The 19,191-nt window shown below is 74.2% G+C and overlaps 2 protein-coding genes across 5 annotated transcripts in view; one reads left to right on the forward strand and one right to left on the reverse strand.

The window, feature by feature from the left end:
• SBNO2 (strawberry notch homolog 2) overlaps positions 1-1,998 on the reverse strand; it is a 37,721-nt gene extending 35,723 nt beyond the window's left edge. Inside the window, 1 exon segment of the mRNA XM_051840285.2 lies at positions 1,861-1,998. The gene's annotated coding sequence lies outside the window, so the exon portion shown is untranslated.
• Positions 1,999-9,401: 7,403 nt separating this feature from the next.
• STK11 (serine/threonine kinase 11) lies at positions 9,402-19,097 on the forward strand. 4 transcript variants are annotated; one of them, XM_051840290.2, is made up of 10 exons: positions 9,402-10,609; positions 13,577-13,660; positions 13,807-13,896; positions 13,989-14,121; positions 14,196-14,332; positions 14,449-14,576; positions 15,863-15,920; positions 16,324-16,520; positions 18,262-18,469; positions 18,728-19,097. In XM_051840290.2, exons 1-10 carry the CDS (start codon positions 10,320-10,322, stop codon positions 19,080-19,082), a joined length of 1,680 nt encoding a protein of 559 aa, XP_051696250.2. In that variant the 5' UTR covers positions 9,402-10,319; the 3' UTR covers positions 19,083-19,097. The 4 variants fall into 4 exon arrangements, with proteins under 4 accessions (XP_051696250.2, XP_051696252.1, XP_069914566.1 ...); XM_051840292.2 differs by having other exon boundaries at positions 18,257-18,469; positions 18,728-18,864; XM_070058465.1 differs by having other exon boundaries at positions 18,262-19,097.
• Positions 19,098-19,191: the final 94 nt, after the last annotated feature.

The raw sequence follows: 19,191 nt of genomic DNA on the forward strand, positions 1-19,191 counted from the left end.
GGGGGGCGCCAGGCGGCCCCAGAGCCAGCAGGACTGCGGCAGGGACGAGTCAGGTGGCAGACGTGGGACCAGGGCGGGGCAGAGGCCACCCCTACGGCCGGCGGGGGGAGGGGCCTGGACCTGAGTGACCCCCCCCTCGGGCTGCACCCCCTGACCACACAGCCCTCAGACCTGGGAAGTGACTGGAAACGCTCCAAGCTGGCCCTCGGGCGCGCGCTCTCTCTCACTCTCTCTCTCTCTCTCTCTCTCTCACACACACACACTCTCAGGAATCTCTCTCACACATACACGCGCCCACAGGACTCACATACGCGACACAGACTGCACACACGTGTGCATGTTGACATGTAGCACTCCCACAAGTCACACACCTGCACACGGACACACACACAACACGGGCACCACGCGCACGCCCACCGTCCACAGACGCACCGCTCCGCCGGCACCAGCACCGGCAGGGGCAGCGTCAAGGCCGCCCCCACCCCGCCCCAGCCCGGGATGGGGGGGGGCGCGGGGCGGCTCTCAGGGCAGCACTTCCTGCGGCTCAGCCCCGGCACAGGGCCGGCTCAGCCCGCGCCCCCAGACTTCAAAGCCCGGGAACCAGGCCCTCCACGCCCCTCTGTCCGGCTGTAGACAGGTGTGAGGCCACGGGGGTCTGCAGGGACCCTGCTCCCTGCCCCCCTCATGGGGGATCCCAGGAGCTGGGGGGGTCTACAGGGACCCTGCCTCCTGCCCCCTCGTGGGGGCTCCCAGGGACCCCTGCCTCCTGCCCCCTCGTGGGGGATCCCAGGAGCCGGGAGGGGGGGTCTGCAGGGATCCTGCCCCCTTGTGGGGGCTCCCAGGGCGGGGGGGTCTGCAGGGACCCCTGCCCCCCTCGTGGGGGATCCCAGGGACCCCTGCCTCCTGCTTCCCTGGTGCCGGGACCCCAGGGCGGGGGGGGGGGCAGCAAGCACGGCCCTAACTTGCAGTCCTGGGACCCTCTCCCGACCCCGCGCCTGGCAGAGCCGGGCCCCTCACCTGAGAGCAAGCCCCCGGTCTCCGGCTCAGGTCAGCCCCCCCCCCGCCCCCGCCTCACATCGGCCAGCAGGCGTCCACGCAGCCCGGCGCCCGCCCGGGGTGCAGAGCGCCGGCCCGCGGGCAGGCGGGACCAGCAGGCGTTCCGGGAAGCAGCCCCGGGGATGCCCCGCGGGGCGGCCGAGATCCCAGAGCGCCGGCCCCGCGCCCTCCCGCCCGGCGGCCAGCCCGGCCCCCGGCCTCCCTCGGGGCTCCGCGCTCGGACTCCGGCCACCCGCGGCCAGCGGCGCCCCCCGCGCCCGGCCTCGCCTCCGCTCCGCACTCCCCGCACGGGGCTGACCCCTCGCCAGCCCCCTCCCCAGGGCGGGCTGCCGGCCGCCCCCACGCTCCGACGCAGGAGCCCAGGGGTCGCAGCCCCCAGCTAGGGCCGGGCAGCGAAGGGGAAGGGAGCCCGGGGTCAGGGGTCGCGAGGTGCACCGCACGGAGGGGCAGAACGAGGGGGGCCAAGGGTCACCAGGGAGGGAAAGGTCGGAGGTCACCCAGGAGGGCAGCCTAGACGGCCACCGGAAAGAGGGGGGACGAAAGCGCGAACGCGGAGGGTGGGGTCAAGGTTGAAGCGGGGGTCACCGCGCGGCGCGGGGTCCCGGTGCGCGGGGAAGCGACGCCGGGCGGGGGTCGCGGAGGAGGGCGGGACTCGCGGCGAGGGGCGGGGGTCGCCGCCACCCTCGCTCCGCCCCGCGGACCCCGGAACACCCCCCCCCCGGCCGGAGCGAGGGAGGCCGCGAGGGGCCGGAGGGGGGTCGGCCCAGGCGGGCTCAGAGCCGGGTCGCGGCCGACGCGCCTCACCTCGGACCCAGGTCCGGCCGGGCGCGCAGCGCGCGGCGCCTCAGTTTCCCCCAGCCTCCCGGCGGCCGCCGCTCACTTCCGGGTTTCGGGCGCCATCTTGGGGACCCCGCGCACTTCCGGTCATGCCGCGGGGGCGGGGCCCTGGGGGCGGGGCCGGGCCTTCCCTCCCCCCGCCCCGCGCGCACGCCCCGCCCCGCCGGTGCCTGGGCCGCGACTCCCGGGTCCTGAGTTTGAATCCTGCGCTGCCTCTGTGCGGCGGCCTCCCTGGCTCCCTGGGGTGACCCTGCTCTGAAGCCCCCTCCCTCGAATCCGAAGAGGGCTGGGGGGCGGCGCTGGGGTGTCAGGACTTGCCTCCTCCTCGACAGGACCTGCGCTTGGCCCCAGGCGGTGCTCCTGTGACTGGAGCCGGTGGGCCCAGGAGGCGCAGCCCAGGCCAGTCCAGGCAGATCCGCGTGGGAGGCCCCGCCTGCCTGGCCCCCAGCTGGCTGTCAGGGCTGGCGACACGGGCCCGGGCCGGCCAAGACCTCCTGTGCGGGGTCCAGCCCCTGGTCCCACGCGTGCCCTGGGTGGACAGAGCTGGGGCTCCAGAGAGAGCTGGGGGCCAGGCCTGGGCCTCGGGCATCCCGAGTGGCCGCTCGCTGCTGCCGGGGTGTGGAAGTTCGAGGAGGAGCGAGGCAGCCGCGAGAGCCGCTGCAGGTCTGGGACTGGCCAGTGCGTGTGAGACCTGTGCTGCAGGGGGCCAGGACCCGAGCGGAGCGCGGAGGGGAGCCCCAGCAGGGCAGTGCTCGTGCCTGGGGCTGCGCGGCTCCCGCCACTCGGGCTGTGCCCTTGACTTTGGAATCGCCGGCGCTGACCGGCGAGGGGGCACTGCCACCTCCTCCTCCTCCTCGCCTCACCCGGGGCCGGCCACGCGAGTTCCAAGGCCGCTGTGGGAAATGAGCCGAAAAATGAGCTAGAACTTCACGGCGGCCACAGCCCAGGGCGGGGGTGCTGGGGGCAGGGCTGGGTCCCCCCGAGGGGCTCAGGGCAGGGGACTGAGGCACGGGACCCCCAGGGGCTCAGGGCAGGGGACTGACCCAGGGGCTCAGGGCAGGGGACTGAGGCACGGGACCCCCAGGGGCACAGGGCAGGGGACTGAGGCACGGGACCCCGAGGGGCACAGGGCAGGGGACTGAGGCACGGGACCCCCAGGGGCTCAGGGCAGGGGACTGAGGCACGGGACCCCGAGGGGCTCAGGGCAGGGGACTGAGGCGCGGGACCCCCAGGGGCTCAGGGCAGGGGACTGAGGCGCGGGACCCCCAGGGGCACAGGGCAGGGGACTGAGGCGCGGGACCCCCAGGGGCTCAGGGCAGGGGACTGCTCGGCAGTGCAGGGTCTCTGCGGCCGCCTCCCGGAACCGGGCGGCTGGCTGCCAAGGCGGGATGTCTGGGGGATTAGTCAGAGCCGGGGATTTCCAGGGAATCAGAGGTGGCGGTGGAGCCTGCTGGGGACTGTGCGACCCCGCTCCCGCCCCTGGAGCGGGCTGGAGGAGGGGATTCCGGAGCCGTGGGGGTTCCAGTGGGGGGGGCTGGACGCAGGTGCACCGAGATGGACGCTCTGTCAGGCGCCTTCTCGGCTCTTTGTGTGAACTGCAGGACGCAGGGACAGGGACCCCCATCCGCTGGGCCACTCCCCAGATGCCCAGAGCCAGGCAGGAGCCAGGAGCCCCCGCCAGGGCCCCAGCGCTGCAGCCACCAGGGCTGCCGCCCCAGCTGTGCGTGAGGGGCGCGGGGGTCCGGAGCCCTGGGATGTCGGAGCCCTCAGAGCCGGCCACGGGCGCCCCAGGCTGCATCCTCGCCCACCTCTGCCCCTGCGGCCAGGAGGAGCAGCCGCCGGAGCTCCCCGGGGTTTGCTCCCTGGGCAGGTGTGGGCAGGGTCCACCTTGAGGGAGGGTTGCAGGACAAGGCCTCCTTGTGCCCGCCCCCATGCAGGGACACCCTAGAGGACCCCCAGGCCCCCGCAGAGCAGGCTTGTGGCCCCGCAGCTGCCAGTGAAGACGCTGGGCTCCCAGTTCAAGTTCAAGTTCAAGTGTGTGACTGCCGCCGGCTCACTGCAGGGAAGCAGGCCCAGGCACCTGGGGCGGGACACCAGGGAGGCCTGGCGGGGCCTGCGCCCCACCCCCACCCCCGGGCGCATCCTGGGGACCGCGAGCGGGTGTCCCCCACCAGAGCCCCGGGAGGCCAGGAGGAGGCCACACCCCGGCCACAGCCCAGGCAACCAGGCAGGGAGGGCAGGCACAGACCGGGCAGGTGAGCCTGGCGGCTGGCTCGCGGGGGCGGGGCGGGCGAGGACCCAGCCACTTCCCGTTTCTCCAGGGACTGGAAAGTCCTGGTGTTCCCGAGCGGCCGCCGGAGCCTCCGTCCCAGCCCCGCAACACTTCTGCTTCCCACACCCACTTCCCTCTGCCTTCTTAGGGTGCCCCGCCCAGCCCTGCCCCCAGCCCCGGACAGAGGGGCGCCTTCTGCAGAGCCTCCCCCCCAGCCCTGCGCGGCCCCCGCTCCCACCTGCCCCCCCCCCGCAGGCTCCACCCCCCACCTGCTCCCAGCTGCCCTCAGGCCAGCGGCCTCTGGATCCCTGCAGCAGAAACCAGTCTGGCGAGTTTGGGATCTGAGCCCCTGAGACAGCCTCCCGCCTCTGCACCGGCCCAGCCGCGGTCAGGAAGCCGGGACCGGCCAGACAGTGGCCTTGGCCGGAGCTCAGCGGGAGAGGCCCCAGCACGGGCCGGAGGGGGCTGTGGGGCCCAAGGACCCATGTGCTGAGTGGATCGAAGGCTCAGCTGGGGGCTGGCATCCCATGTGGGTGCTGGTTCGAGTCCCGGCTGCTCCACTTCCCATCCAGCTCCCTGCTGTGGGCTGGGAAAGCAGTGGACGATGGCCCAAGTGCTTGGGCCCCTGCACCCACGTGGGAGACCCCAGTGGAGCTCCTGGCTCTGGCCTGGCCCAGCCCCAGCTGTTGCAGTGAGTGACCCAGCAGATGGACCCTCTCCCCTCGCCCCTCTCCCCTCTCCCCTCTCTCCCTGTAACTCTGCATAAACCTCTTCTAAAGGAAGCAGGTTCAGCTGATGACAAAACGCAGCCGGGAGGAGCTGGGGCAAAGTTGGGGGGTCCAGGGGCCCCCAGCCCAAGCCCACGTCGGGTTGACAGGCGGGGAGGGGTCTGCCTTTGCCCCCGGGGCCGTGGGGCCAGGGCGGGGCTGAGCGGGGCTGCCAGGTGGGGACGGGCAGAGAGCGGCTGCTGCAGGCTGGGGCCTGCGTCCGTCCCAGATGCGAGGCAGCGCCCAGGCCCCTGCAGGGCAGATCCGTGGCCCCGGGTGTGCCCGCGCCCGGGGTGCTGCTGTCCCAGGCCCGGGACTTTCTGAACTTTCACCCTGGCTCTCCCGCCCTGCCCCGAGGGAGATTCCAGAGTGTCCAGGCTGACTCATCCTGGGTCCCCACACAGCACCGTGGCCGGGCGCCCGGGCACAGAACTTCCTGGAGTCTGACCGCCCTCCCGGGGCCGGTTCCTGCCACATCCCGCCAGGGCCCGGGCGTCCCCACCGGCCAGAACATGGCGGGCGGCGGGGCTGGCCTGGGTGCCTCCCCTCTCCCTCGCTGAGGCCTGTGAGGACGACCAGCAGAGTGGAACGCGAGCCAAGGCCGGGACCAGACTTCCGGGGTGCTGGGGTCCAGGTCCTGAGGGCCACGGTCACGGTGCCGCACGTGGGGTCTCTGTGCCGAGCGGGTCCCAGGATATGATGAGGATTTTATGGTAAGAAAGTAGGGGTAGTAATTTGGGTTCCACTGCCCACAGCACCAGCAGGTGCAGGGGGCTACAGTGCAAATCCACGTCCAATCCAGCTCCGTGCTGTGTCCTGGGAGGCAGCAGTGGTGGCCCCAGTGCCTGGGCCCTGCACCTGCACCGGAGACCCGGATGGAGCTCCTGGCTTGGGCTCGGCGCAGCTCCAGCTGTTGTGGCCATCTGGGGAGTGAACCAGTGGATGGAAGACATCTCTCTCTCTCTCTGACTTTTCTAACTCTGCCTTTCAAATAAAAAAATAAATATTTAATTCGAGCCCCCCCAAAAGCAGATAGACCCAATGTTTCCACTATGGGTAGAGGGTTAAAATGTGGTCCACGCACACAGGAAGCACTACACAGCCAGGAGCGGGCGAGGACAGGGGACCCCACGGGACGGGAACGCGTGGCCGCCAGGGCCCGGGGGCACTGCTCACCGGATGGTGGTGCACCGCGGTGGACGCGCTGAGTGCGGGGGGCTGCGCGCGCTCCTTCCCAGGACAGAGGAGCTGGAGCAAGGCTGTCACAGCCAGGCCATCCGCAGACGCGGAGGGGCGGGTCAGGCCAGCGCCCGTGTGGGGGACGTGGCATCACCACCCACGTCCCTCGCCTGGCCGCACGCTGGGCCCCTGGCTGGTGCGGGCCTCTGGGGAGAGAGCACCAGCCCCCGCGGGCGGTCACAAGCAGCGGGAAGGCCTTGCCCCCCGGAACAGACGGCGAGCGCTAGATCCGAGGCCGGGTCTCTGCTCAGTGCTCAGTACTCAGTCCTCGGTACTCAGTACACCTGCGACCCGCCCGTCCATGGTGGCCGTCACCCTGCGGCCACGCTGTTTCAGCGCCACGACCACGGCCCTGGATCTCAGCTCTGCCGTCCTCCCTCTATGCGTTCTTCTTCACCAGGCTCCAGCCTCCGCGTCAAACCGTAACAGCCATGCACAGCCCAGGGCAGAAGGCACAAGTCTCAGGGAGGGCTCTCATTGGCCCCTTCTGGGTCACATGGCCCCCTTGAGCCAATCACAATGGGCCTGGGTCACATGCTCCCCCTCCCCGGAGCCAATCGCCATGGCCTGGCTACGGAAGGCCCCTGACTGGCCAGGCTGGGACCACGTGACTGTATGGAGCCAGCTAATTGGGTGAGAGCCCTGAGGACAGAGGTGTGACTGGAAGGGGCGGGCCGCTGACCCAGAGTGCACCGGGCTGGGCGGGGCTGGGGGCGGGGCCCGCAGGTGTCCGGTGCTCCGTGGGTGCCCGCAGGTGCTGGGCTGGGGCGCGGGCCTCCTGTGGCCTGCGGGCTGCCCGGGCACGCACACGTCTGCCATCTGCCTTCTCCCGTGGCTGCGGCGCGCTCGCTCCCCGCGGGACGCCGGGACCCAGCTCCTGGGGGGCTGGGCGCCCTGGGTGGGCCGTGGGGGTCCCCACCAGGCCTCAGTGGCATGGGCAGCGGCCAGGGGCAGAGGACCCCGGCGGGCTGGCTTCCCCGACCCGCGCGCCCTGTGGCCTGCGTGGGGACACTGCTGAGACACAGTCGTCGTCCAGCGCTCAGGGGAACCGGAGGCTCCTGGGCTCCAAGGGGAGGGGCGGGGCGGACAGGGGCGCAGGGGCCGAGACCCCCGGGGACGCCCCTAGCCCCGCTCTAAGGGCGTGGGTTCCAGTGCCAGCTCCGCTCCCGCCTTGCAGCCTCCTGGGAGGCCCGGGTGCGCGGGCCCCGCCACCCACGTGGACACCTGGACGGCGCTCCTGGCTCCAGCAGGGCCCAGCGCCGGCCCTTGTGGGCATCTGGGAAGCGACCTCTCTCTCTCCCTTCCCGCAGTCTCTGTGTCGCTCTGCCTTCCAGAAGTTCGGAGACCCCACAGTGGCCGCGGCAGGGGTCTCCCAGGCTCATCACTGCGCGATTCTCCGTGCGCCCCGGGCACCCCAACGCAGCCGCCTCCCGGGATCGGGGTGCCCCACCCTGGAGAACAGTCCGGCCCCAAAGTCCACTGCGCCCGGGGCAAGCGCAGGACGGTGACCTTGGGCGCGCGCGAGCGGAGGGTGACAGCTGGGGACGAGCGCGCGCGCCAGGGTCGGCCGCGCCGCAGCCCCCCGCGCCGGCCCGTGCGCGCTCCCGGGAGCCCCGCCGCGGTGCGCGCCCGCCCCCTAGCGGACGCCGGCCCTGGGCTGCCGCGTCCTCGCCGCACGGGGGTCCGCGCCGGGAGCCCCGCCCTCAGGGACCCCGGCTGGTGGGCGGTGGAGACGGGGCCCCACTCCCCCGCGGGAGGCGCTGAGCCCCGGGCCGCGGTTTGGGGGTGTCCTGGTGGGCAGGGGGAGTGAAAGGCAGGTACACAGAGGGACTTCGTCCACCGGCTGGGTCACCCCCCAGACGCCCACCACGGCCGGGGCCGGGAGCCTGGAGCTGCCCCGGGTCTCCCACGTGGGGTGGGGGCGTGTGCTGCTGGGCCGACTGCCCCTTCCCGGCCTCGACTGAGATGTGGCTTGGGTCCCCGGTGGGCGGCCACTGCAGCGCTGGGCCCTCCCCGGTGACCCCAGCGACCCCTCGCTGCCTTTTTTTTTTAAAAGAAGCTTAATTCAGGGGCCGGTTCCCCTGTGGCGCAGCGGATAAAGCCCCGGCCTGCAGTGCCAACATCCCATGTGGACGCCGGTTCGAGTCCCAGCTGCTCTACTTCCGGTCCAGCTCCCTGCTGTGGCCTGGGAAAGCAGCGGACGATGACCCGAGTCCTTGAGCCAGCAATGGACGGCACCCCCATCCTCACTTTCAACTAAATACGCGTTTCTTTTTTATTTTAGAGATTTATTTGAAAGGCATAGAGAGAAGGGGTCTTCCATCTGCTGGTTCGATCCCCCAATGTCTGGGCGAGGCTGGAGGCCCACGAGCCCCCCCTGCCCGGGTCTCTCGCGTGGTGCGGGGCCCAAGCACCTGTCCGGCACCGATGACCGGAAGTGGGGCGGCCGGGACTCGAACCGGCGCCCGTGAAGGCTGGGGGCGCTGCAGGCCGTGATTGCACCCCCACGCCACGGCGCCGGCCTCGATAAACCTTTCTTTAAAGTGGAATTAGGGGCGAAAACGGCCTGAGGCGCACGCGCGGTTCCGTCCTGAGTGGGGCCGAGGCCCCGCGGGCGCCCGGGGCCGACAGGGACACCTGCGGCCTGGGCCCGCGCGTCCCGGGCGTCTCCCCTCTGCTTCCGCCCCGCCCGCGGCCCCGGCCCGGCCCCGGCGGCGCCTCAGGGATTTCCGCCCCGAACTGGTCACTTTAGGTCACTTTGTGACCTCTGACCTCGGCCCAACGAGGGAAGCAGGAAGCGGCCCCGGCAGGCTTCCCCCGACCTCTGGAGCCCCGAGCCGCGGTGCCGGCCCACGACCGGGGGAGCCCGCGGCCGTTCCGGGGCGGCCGTTGGGACCCGCGACCCCCGACCCCGGGCCCCAACCCCTCCGAGGTCACCGCCGCGGCCTCGCGTCCCCACGCCCGCTTCCCGCCCCGTCGCCGTGACGGGCGCGCCCGCAGGCCAATGAACGAGGCGTCCCCACCCCTCGAGGCGGGGCCGAGTGCGGACCAATCCCCGCGCGACCGCCCGGCCGGGTCCAAACGGCCCAATCGGCGGCGGCGGCCAAGCGTGTCGCGAGGCGGGGCCTTCCGGCTCCACCAACGGGCGGGCACGTCGGCGCCGCGAGGGGGCGTGCCCTGCGGTCGGGCGTGCGGCGGCGGCGGCGGCGCAGGGAGGGGGAGGGAGGTAAACAAGATGGCGGCGGCGTATCGGGCGCGGAAGGGGGAGGCGGCCCGGGGCGCCCGCGAGTGAGTCGCGGGGCGGCGGAGGGCGGCGCCGGCGGCAGCGCGGGCGGCCTTGGATGGGCTGGGCCCCCCTCGCCGCTCCGCCTCCTGCACGCGCGCGGCGGCCGCGGCGAGGGGGACGCACCGGCCGGACTTCGGCAGCCTCGGGCACTCCCCGGCCCGGAGCCTGCGGCCTGGGCCGCCCGGAGCCCGCGGAGCGTCGGCCGCGCGTCGGGGCCGGCCGCTGACGGCGCTCGGGAGCGGGAGCGAGCCCGGGCCGCCGTTGGAGCGCTCGGGGCGTCCGGCCGGAGGTCGCGGGCCGGCTGGGGGGTTGGGGGCGGCGAGCGGCCGGCGCCGAGCGTGCGCCTGACCGCGTCCGGGGAAGCCCCCAGCCCCAACCGCGGGCGCGGCCTCCGAGCGCTCGGCTGAGGCGGCGGGACCGCGGGGCGGCGCCCGAGGGGCTCCCAGCAAAGTTTTGTGGCCCCGGGTGTGGGGGGCTCCCGGGGCGGCGAGCGGCGCGGACCCCCGTCGGCGGCTGCCCGCGGGCATGGACGGCCCGGGGGAGCCGGGTCGCGGCCGCCGGAGCGCTGGTCCGCGCGCCTGAGCCCCCCGGAGGATGAGCGGGCGCCGCGGGCCCCGCCGGCCTGCCCAGGGCCCCCGCGGACGAGCTGAGCCGGCCCGGGCCGCCCCCAGGCCCTGAGACCCCCTCCTCCCGGGGAGGGGGCTCGCAGCGCGGACTGCCGGGCGGGACGCTCGCGTGTGTCGGGAGGAGGCTGTTCGTGGCCGAGGCCTGCGTGGCTTTCTTCCTTTTTGTCTCTTTCCTGTTGGTGTGTTTGAAGTCGGGGAGGCGGGGCGCCGGGACTAGCGGGGCGCCCGGGCGCAGCATGGATGTGGCCGAGCCGCCGCCGCTGGGCCTGTTCCCCGAGGACGAGCTGATGGCCGTGGGCATGGACACCTTCATCCACCGCATCGACTCCACCGAGGTCATCTACCAGCCGCGGCGCAAGCGCGCCAAGCTCATCGGCAAGTACCTGATGGGGGACCTGCTGGGCGAGGGCTCCTACGGGAAGGTGAAGGAGGTGTTGGACTCGGAGACGCTGTGCCGCCGCGCCGTCAAGATCCTCAAGAAGAAGAAGCTGCGGCGGATCCCCAACGGCGAGGCCAACGTGCGGAAGTGAGTGCCCCCCCGCGGCGGGCGGGCGGGCGGGGCCCCTTATCGCGCCCCGGCCTGCACCGGCTTCCAGGAAAGGCCCTTATCTGAGGGGCCCGGTGGCCGTGACCTTGGACAGCGTCCGCGGGGGCGCCGTGGGCAGCGGCCCGGCTGAGGTCCGCGGGGCAGCAGGTGCCCGCCCCGAGCCCTGGGCCCCCCCCCCGCCCGGAGCAGGCTGGTTTAATGGTCTGCTGGCCCCGCGAGGGCCCCGGGAAGCGCTCCCCCCTGCCCGCGGGCTCAGCCCCTGCTGGGGTGGCCACTCCCCGGGTGGGCGCAGGCTGAGGGCCCGGCACCCACCTCTGCCCCTGGGCGAGGGCGCTGACCCGGGTTCCAGTGGGAAATGCCCGAGGCCCGGGCCGGGCCGGGGGCGGGCTGGGTGTACGGGGGAGAGACGGTGCTGTGGGCGAGACCGGCGGGCGCCCAGCCTGGGGCTGGGGAGGCAGAGGGAGCTCCGTGCCCCTCCCTGCCCGCGTCCGCGTCCCCCGTGGCGGCGTTGGCAGGAAGCTGGAGGGAAGCCCGGCGCCTGCGTGGGGCACAGGTGTCCGGTCCGCGGGAGCCAGGCTGGGGTGGGCGCCGAGGGGGGGGGGCCAGGGTCCCGCGTCCAGCAGCAGCTCCCCGGGGGCTCCCGCCGCCCCGGGCCGGCTTCCGGAGCGCTCCCTGACGGGCTGGGACCGGGGCCGGCGCGTGCCCAGGCCCTGGGAGGCGAGGGCTGCCCCCACAAGCCCGCCGGGCTCCCCGCCGGCCTCCCTGCCAGCTGGCCTCGCGAAAAAGGCCCTTTGTGCGTGGGCAGCTTGATGAACTGGGCCGCGGCCCGGCGTGGAGGGCTCGGGCCGCGCCTGTGCCCAGAGCTCCTCCCAGGGGGCCGTCGGGGTGGGCACAGGGCTCCCGGGAAGGGAGTCCCCGTCAGCCGGGAGGCGCTGGGAGTTACAGCTGGGCCTCTGAGGGCCGTCGCGTCCTGTCCCTCCTGGCGGACGCGGGCGGGGAAGCCAGGCTCTTCGTGCCCCCAGCCTCGCCCTGCTCTGTGCTGTCCCCGGGACAGCCCTGGTGGCCGTGGGCTCCTGGGTTCCCGGCCGCCGTGTCCTTGGCGGTGAGGGGCGGCACCGGTGCGCCGAGGGCCCTGGCGGGGCAGCGGCAGGTGTCCCGCTCAGCCGGGCGGGTTTCGGTGCCTCGTCCCTGCTGGCCGCCGGGACGCACGTTGGTGACGTGGCCTGGGGAGGCCGGAACCTTCCGGGCCAATTGGCAGACCCTCGGATCTGGGAGGTGAGAGGCTGGGGAGTTAGCGAGGGGAGAGGGCCACGTGGGGCGCAGCTGGCGCCCACCCTCCGTGCACCCCGGCCTCGTCCCATCCCGGGGCTCCTGAGTGTCCTCTGGCTGACCGGAGGCCGCGCGCCGCGGGCTGGGCTCTGCCAGGGCTCATGGCAGAGCTGAGCTGAGTGCAGGGCCGGGCAGCCCCCTCCCCACCCCCGGCCGCTGCCTCTCGCCCCCTGTGTCTGGGCGGCGTGGCCAGCTGCCTGCCGCCGGGGCGCTGGACAGCTCAGGCCTCGGGGGTCCGCCTTGCGGCCCTGCGCCTGGAGCGGGTGGCCTTTTTCTCGGGGTCGGGACCCGCTGTGGCTCCCGTCTCCCCCTCCTCTGACCGTGTCTTTTGGTCAGGCAGAGACAGGGGTGTTCCATCGGCTGGTGGGTGCTCCAGGTCCCCTCAAGGCCAGGAGGGAGCCAGGAGCTGCATCCGGGTCTCCCGCGGGTGCAGGGGCCCAGCAGCGGGCCTGCCGCGTGGCCTGGCCGCCGAGCCGTCCTGGGTCAATGCTGCGTTTGCCCAGGGTGGACCGACGGAGCCGCGCAGCGCTGAGGCCCGCACGGGGGCTGTGACGGCTCAGGTGTGGGCGGAGCCGGGCCCGGCTCCGCGGGTGGCGCATCCGTCGCCAGCCCCAGGGGTCTCTGCGGAGGGCCGGGTCTTTCGGCGGTGCCAGCCCGCCCTGCCCTCGGCAGGGGCACCTCCTGCTGGCGCTCGGTGGCAGCTGGCAGCCCCTCTGCTGGGCCAGCGCCCTCCCTGGCGCCTGCCGGCGGGGGCACCGCGCTCTGCGTGCTGAGCAGCGGCCTGGGGCGCCCCCTCTGCCTCGGCCCCGCCCCCAGGAGAGGGAGGGGCGGCGCCCAGCTTGTCTGCGGGTGCCTCCCGCGTGGGCCTCGCGCGACGCTCCAAGCAGGGCCCCCGAGGGCCCGCGGAGCCGGGTGGGGCCGGGCAGTCTGGGAGGAGGCCCCAGGGTCCCCGTCCTGCCGTCCTACGCTCCGCGTGGCCCTGGGCCCTGGAGGGGGTGGGGGGACGCGTTCGCCCTGCCGAGGCCTGAGCCTCTGGGTGGGAGGGCCTGGGGCCAGGCCGTGGGGGCCGTGTGCTCCAGGGCCGGGTGGGAGCTGGCGCGGAGGCCGGCTGGCCCCTGCTGCGCTGGGTGCCCGCCAGGCTGCGCACGCAGGCCTGGGGCAGCTCTATAAATAACGCGGCCCTGCTGGAACCGGCACAGCAGACCCGAGCGGCCAGTGGGCGGGGCGCGTGTGCCCGAGGCGCCAGGCCTGGCAGGCAGGGCAGCCGTCCTGGAAGAGGAGGCCTCAGGAGGCTGAGAGCAGACCTGTGGGGTGTGATGCACACACGCCGCCCCAGGACTTAGGGCAGCGTCCCACGTGGGGTTCGGAACAACGAGCCCCCGCGTGGGGCCGCGCGTGTGTGCGGCTGCGCGGTTTCGGGGCAGTGGAGGCAGCGTGCCCTGTGCACTCGCGCTCGGGCCGGAGCGGCCGGGTCTCGGGTGTCCGCGTGTAGCCTGTGGCGTCCCGGCCGTGTGTCCACTGAGGTGACGGGCAAGCGACAGCCTCCCTGGCGGGCCCTGGGGGGGCGGGCGGGGCGGGCTGACGCCGCCCCCGGTGACCTCCCCCCCCCCCCCGCAGGGAGATCCAGCTGCTGCGCCGGCTGCGGCACCGCAACGTCATCCAGCTGGTGGACGTGCTGTGCAGCGAGGAGAAGCAGAAGATATATCCTCGGGGGCGGGGCCGGGGCGTGGGCGGGGCCGGGGCGGAGCCTGGGTGTGGGTGGGGCGGGGCCGGGGTGTGAGCGGGCCGGGGCGGGGCCGGGGTGTGGGCGGGCCGGGGCGCCCGCGGCGGCTTCCTTAGCGGCCCACGTATATGGTGATGGAGTACTGCGTGTGCGGGATGCAGGAGATGCTAGACAGCGTGCCCGAGAAGCGCTTCCCCGTGTGCCAGGCCCACGGGTGAGTCCGCGGCGCGGGGGCGGGGCAAGGCCTTGGCGGCGCGGGGCGGGCCGCGGGCCCGGCCGGGCTGACGCCGCCCCCGCCCGCCCCAGGTACTTCTGCCAGCTCATCGACGGCCTGGAGTACCTGCACGGCCAGGGCATCGTGCACAAGGACATCAAGCCCGGCAACCTGCTGCTCACCACCGGCGGCACCCTCAAGATCTCCGACCTGGGGGTGGCCGAGGTAGGCGGCGCGCCGCGGGGCGGGGCGCGGCGCTCGGGGCCGGCGCCGCCTCAAGGCCGCGTGCCCCGCCGCAGGCCCTGCCCCCGTTTGCCGCGGACGACACGTGCCGGACGAGTCAGGGCTCCCCGGCCTTCCAGCCGCCCGAGATCGCCAACGGCCTGGACACCTTCTCTGGCTTCAAGGTGGACATCTGGTCGGCGGGGGTGACGCTGTAAGTGCGCCCGGGGCGTGGCTCTACTTCCACGCCCTCGGCCCAGGGGCGCCCGTGGGTGGTCGGGCCGGTGGGCGGCCCGCAGGACCGCTGACCGTGTCTCCTGCGCCGGGCAGCTACAACATCACCACGGGGCTGTACCCGTTCGAGGGGGACAACATCTACAAGCTCTTCGAGAACATTGGCAAGGGGGACTACACCATCCCCGGGGACTGCGGGCCCCCGCTCTCGGACCTGCTGCGAGGTGGGCGGGGCCGTGGGGGGAGGGGACTCGCTGAGGGGTGGGCGGCGGCCGTGGGGTGGGGGACTACACCATCCCCGGGGACTGCGGGCCGCCGCTCTCGGACCTGCTGCGAGGTGGGCGGGGCCGTGGGCGGAGGGGACTCGCTGAGGGGTGGGCGGCGGCCGTGGGGGGAGGGGACTCGCTGCGAGGTGGGCGGGGCCGTGGGTGGAGGGGACTCGCTGAGGGGTGGGCGGCGGCCGTGGGGTGGGGGACTACACCATCCCCGGGGACTGCGGGCCCCCGCTCTCGGACCTGCTGCGAGGTGGGCGGGGCCGTGGGTGGAGGGGACTCGCTGAGGGGTGGGCGGCGGCCGTGGGGTGGGGGACTACACCATCCCCGGGGACTGCGGGCCGCCGCTCTCGGACCTGCTGCGAGGTGGGCGGGGCCGTGGGTGGAGGGGACTCGCTGAGGGGTGGGCGGCGGCCGTGGGGTGGGGGACTACACCATCCCCGGGGACTGCGGGCCGCCGCTCTCGGACCTGCTGCGAGGTGGGCGGGGCCGTGGGTGGAGGGGACTCGCTGAGGGGTGGGCGGCGGCCGTGGGGTGGGGGACTACACCATCCCCGGGGACTGCGGGCCGCCGCTCTCGGACCTGCTGCGAGGTGGGCGGGGCCGTGGGTGGAGGGGACTCGCTGAGGGGTGGGCGGCGGCCGTGGGGTGGGGGACTACACCATCCCCGGGGACTGCGGGCCGCCGCTCTCGGACCTGCTGCGAGGTGGGCGGGGCCGTGGGTGGAGGGGACTCGCTGAGGGGTGGGCGGCGGCCGTGGGGTGGGGGACTACACCATCCCCAGGGACTGCGGGCCCCCGCTCTCGGACCTGCTGCGAGGTGGGCGGGGCCGTGGGGGGAGGGGACTCGCTGAGGGGTGGGCGGCGGCCGTGGGGTGGGGGACTACACCATCCCCGGGGACTGCGGGCCCCCGCTCTCGGACCTGCTGCGAGGTGGGCGGGGCCGTGGGGGGAGGGGACTCGCTGCGAGGTGGGTGGCGGCCGTGGGGGGGCCCTGCTGAGGGGGGCGGCGGCCGTGGGGGGAGGGGACTCGCTGCGAGGTGGGCGGCGGCCGTGGGGTGGGGGACTACAGGATCCCCGGGGCTGCGGGGTCGCCCCAGGCCGTTGGTGTAGCTGCTGCTCTGGCCTGTGTGCCGGGGCCCGGGGCGGGGCGGGGCGGGGGCGGGGTCCAGGGGCCGGGGGCGGGGCCGGGGGGATCCAGGGGCGGGGCCGGGCCCGCGCTGACCCGCGCTGTCTGCAGGGATGCTGGAGTACGAGCCGGCCAAGAGGTTCTCCATCCGGCAGATCCGGCAGCACAGGTGCGTGGCGCGGGCGAGGCCCGGCCGGCGCTGTCTCCCACCTCCTGGGCCCCGGGTGGGGCAGCCGGCTTGGGCCTGTTTGCAGTGGCTGGCTGATTAGTGAGGGAGGGAGAGCGCGCCTCCACGTGCCGGTGCCGTCCCCGGCGGCTGCGGTGGCCGGGCTGGGCCAGGCGGAGGCCAGGCCTGCGTGGGTCCCCTGTGCAGGCAGGCCTTCCCGGCGCCCTACAGGGTGCTGTGGTGCACGCTGGCTCGGTGCTGGCCCCCTGCCCCCCGGCCGTCTCCGGGGCAGCGCTGCGGCGCACGGGAGGGAGCCTGCAATGGGGGGGAGGCAGTGCCGGCCGGGCCAGGGCAGCGGGGTGCGCGGCGCCAGGAGCCCCGGTCGCCCACGGCCGGGCTTTTGCAGCTGGTTCCGGAAGAAGCACCCCCTGGCCGAGGCGCTGGTACCCATCCCGCCGAGCCCCGACACCAAGGACCGGTGGCGCAGCATGACCGTGGTGCCCTACCTGGAGGACCTGCACGGGGGCGCCGGCGAGGACGCCGACGGCGAGCACTTCGACGTCGACGACGACATCATCTACACTCAGGAATTCACCGTGCCCGGTGAGTCCGCGGGCTGCGGCCGGCTCCGCCCGGGCGGCTCCGCCCTTTGGCAGACTCCGAGCGTCCAGCCCGGCCTCTCCGGCCCAAGGCCCATCGGGAGCAGGTGGGAGACCCCTGGGACAGGAGCTGCTTGCCGTGGGGACAGACTTGGGGTGGGGGCTCCTTCTGCCCAGTCCCTCCCCGCCCAGCCCTGACAACCCCGCTGGCCAGGGTCCCGCAGCCCCTACCCCTCCCGCAGTCCTGACCCCACCCCCTGCAGCCCTGACCCCACCCCCCACCCCCACCCCGGCCAAGAGGGTCTGGGGGTCCTCCCCTCCCGCAGCCCTGACCCCGACCCCCGGCCGTGAGGGTCCGGGTCCTCCCCTCCCGCAGCCCTGACCCCGCCCCCCGGCCGTGAGGGTCCAGGTCCTCCCCTCCCGCAGCCCTGACCCCGCCCCCTGCAGCCCTGACCCCGCCCCCTTGCTTCCCCAGGTGGCGAGGAGGTCGCTGAGGCAGGGCTTAGGGAGCAGAGCAGCGAGTGTGCAGCCCTCTGTGGAGACAGCGCCAGGCCCTAGCGTAGCCCAGCCGCAGGCTCCGCCCACAGGCCCTCCCCAACCAAGGCTCCGCCCACAGGCCCTCCCAGCCGCAGGCTCCGCCCATTGAGGCCCTCCCCAACCAAGGCTCCGCCCACTGTGGCGCCCTCCCCAGCCATAAAGCTCCACCCACAGGCCCTCCCCACCACAAGACTCCGCCCGCTGTGGCGCCCTCCCCAGCCATAAAGCTCCACCCACAGGCCCTCCCCACCACAAGACTCCGCCCGCTGTGGCGTCCTCCCCAGCCATAAAGCTCCGCCCACTGTGTCCGTCGCCCTTGCTTGCTGCGGTGGCCCCCCCAGGCCCGAGGGTTCCTGTCCACTTCCCTCAGCGAGAGCGCGAGGCCTCTCCCCCCAGGCCCCTGTGAGGCTGAGCCGGGCGGGCGGGCGGGGGCGGCCCTGGAGCCGGCCCAGGTGGTGGGGTGGGCGGGTCCTGAGGGGTCTGTGCTCCTCTGGACACGGTTGGGGTCTGAGGGTGCCCGGCCCCCGGTACAGCTGCACCCAGAGAGGCACCCCCAGGACTGTGTGTGCCGGGGGCAGTGAGACCCTGGCCCGCCGGGCCCCAGGGAGGCAGCAGGGCAGGGCTGGGCAGCCCCCCCCCCAGCCGAGCGGCAGTGCCACTGGGGCCTTGGGCAGGGCGGGGTCCCCGGGCCTGGCGGGTGAGAGGGGCCCCTCTGCCCTGGGCCTGGGGTGCTGGGCTCCGTCCCTGCCTGACCCAGGCCCGTCCCCCGGGCCCTGCCTGCGGGCTGCCGAGTCAGGCTCCCCCGCCCTGTTGGAGGGGGGCTGGGGGGCTCTGGGGACGCCTCTGCGCACTCCCCCACCCCACGGTGAGGGCGCTGTCCGGTGAGGCAGGGTGGGCAGCAGCCGAGCCCTTGGGGCCCCAGGCTGGGGGAGTGGGCAGGGTGCTGGGCTCTTCCGCAGCCGGGCCACCCGGCCCCTCCCGTCCCGCAGGTGAGTGCCGGCGTGGTGGGGGGCGGGGCCGCAGGGCAGCCCAGGCCCAGCAGACACCCCTGGGTGGACGGCTGACGCGGCCGGCCAGCTCTCCACCTGCCTGTCAGGGTGGGCAGCGGGCAGGGGCGGGGCGTCTGCCCGGAGCTGCCAGCAGGGGCGCGGGGCGGCCTGGCTGCTGCCCTCGGCTGAGGCCACACTGGCCGGCTTCCCGCAGGACAGATCCCCGAAGAGGAGGTGGGCCAGAACGGACAGAGCCGGGGCCTGCCGAAGGCCGTGTGCATGAACGGCACGGAGTCGGCGCAGCTGAGCACCAAAGTGAGGGCCGAGGGCCGGGCCGGCGCCGCCAACCCAGCGCGCAAGGCCTGCTCCGCCGGCAGCAAGATCCGCCGGCTGTCGGCCTGCAAGCAGCAGTGAGCGCCGCCTGCAGGTGGGGTCCGCGGTGGTCACGCCAGGCCCAAGCCGCGGCGGGGAGGCGCCCGCGTGGTCCCTCGCGCGTCACGGCCGGGCCTGGGGCAGGGTGGCCATCTGAGCAGCCGGGGAGCCCGATTGGGGGGTGGGCCGGCCCCCGCGGCCTGCGGTTGTCCTGGCTGCCCCGCCCCGGGTGCTGCATTGCCGACCCGTCTGCGGCCACCCAGACTGCTCCGGGGAAGGCCCGGGCCGCCGTGACCGCCCCGTCCTCTCGCAGCCTGCCTCCGGGAGTCTCCGCCAGGGGGCGCGCTCCCCCAGTCTTCCCGCCGGCTCCCGGCCCAGCGCCGCCCGCCCTCAGGACAGCGGGCGGCCCCGCGGCCCGGCCTCCCCTGGCCGCCTGCGCGCAGCGGCAGGGCCGTGGACACGACTTGCTGACTTTGCAATCCTGCCTGAGCCTTCCCCAGGCGCAGAAGGGAGAGGCCCGGGCCGCCGTGCACTTTACCTTGAGACTACTGGCTCTGCGCCCGCCGCACGGCCCCGCCTTGCATGCAGAGCCGCCAGGGAGCCGCGCGGCTGCCTTGTTTTCCTCGTTTGGTTGGTTCCTTTTCTTTTTGTTTTTTAAGAAAAAATAAAACAGGTGGATTTGAGCTGTGGTGTGAGGAGTGTTTGGGGGTCGTGGGGTACAAGACTCTAGCCCAGAACGCAGGGGCCGCGGTCGGAGGCGGGCGCCCCCTCCGCGGT

Source organism: Oryctolagus cuniculus, chromosome 16, assembly GCF_964237555.1.
Source record: "Oryctolagus cuniculus chromosome 16, mOryCun1.1, whole genome shotgun sequence".
Classification (NCBI taxonomy): domain Eukaryota; kingdom Metazoa; phylum Chordata; class Mammalia; order Lagomorpha; family Leporidae; genus Oryctolagus; species Oryctolagus cuniculus.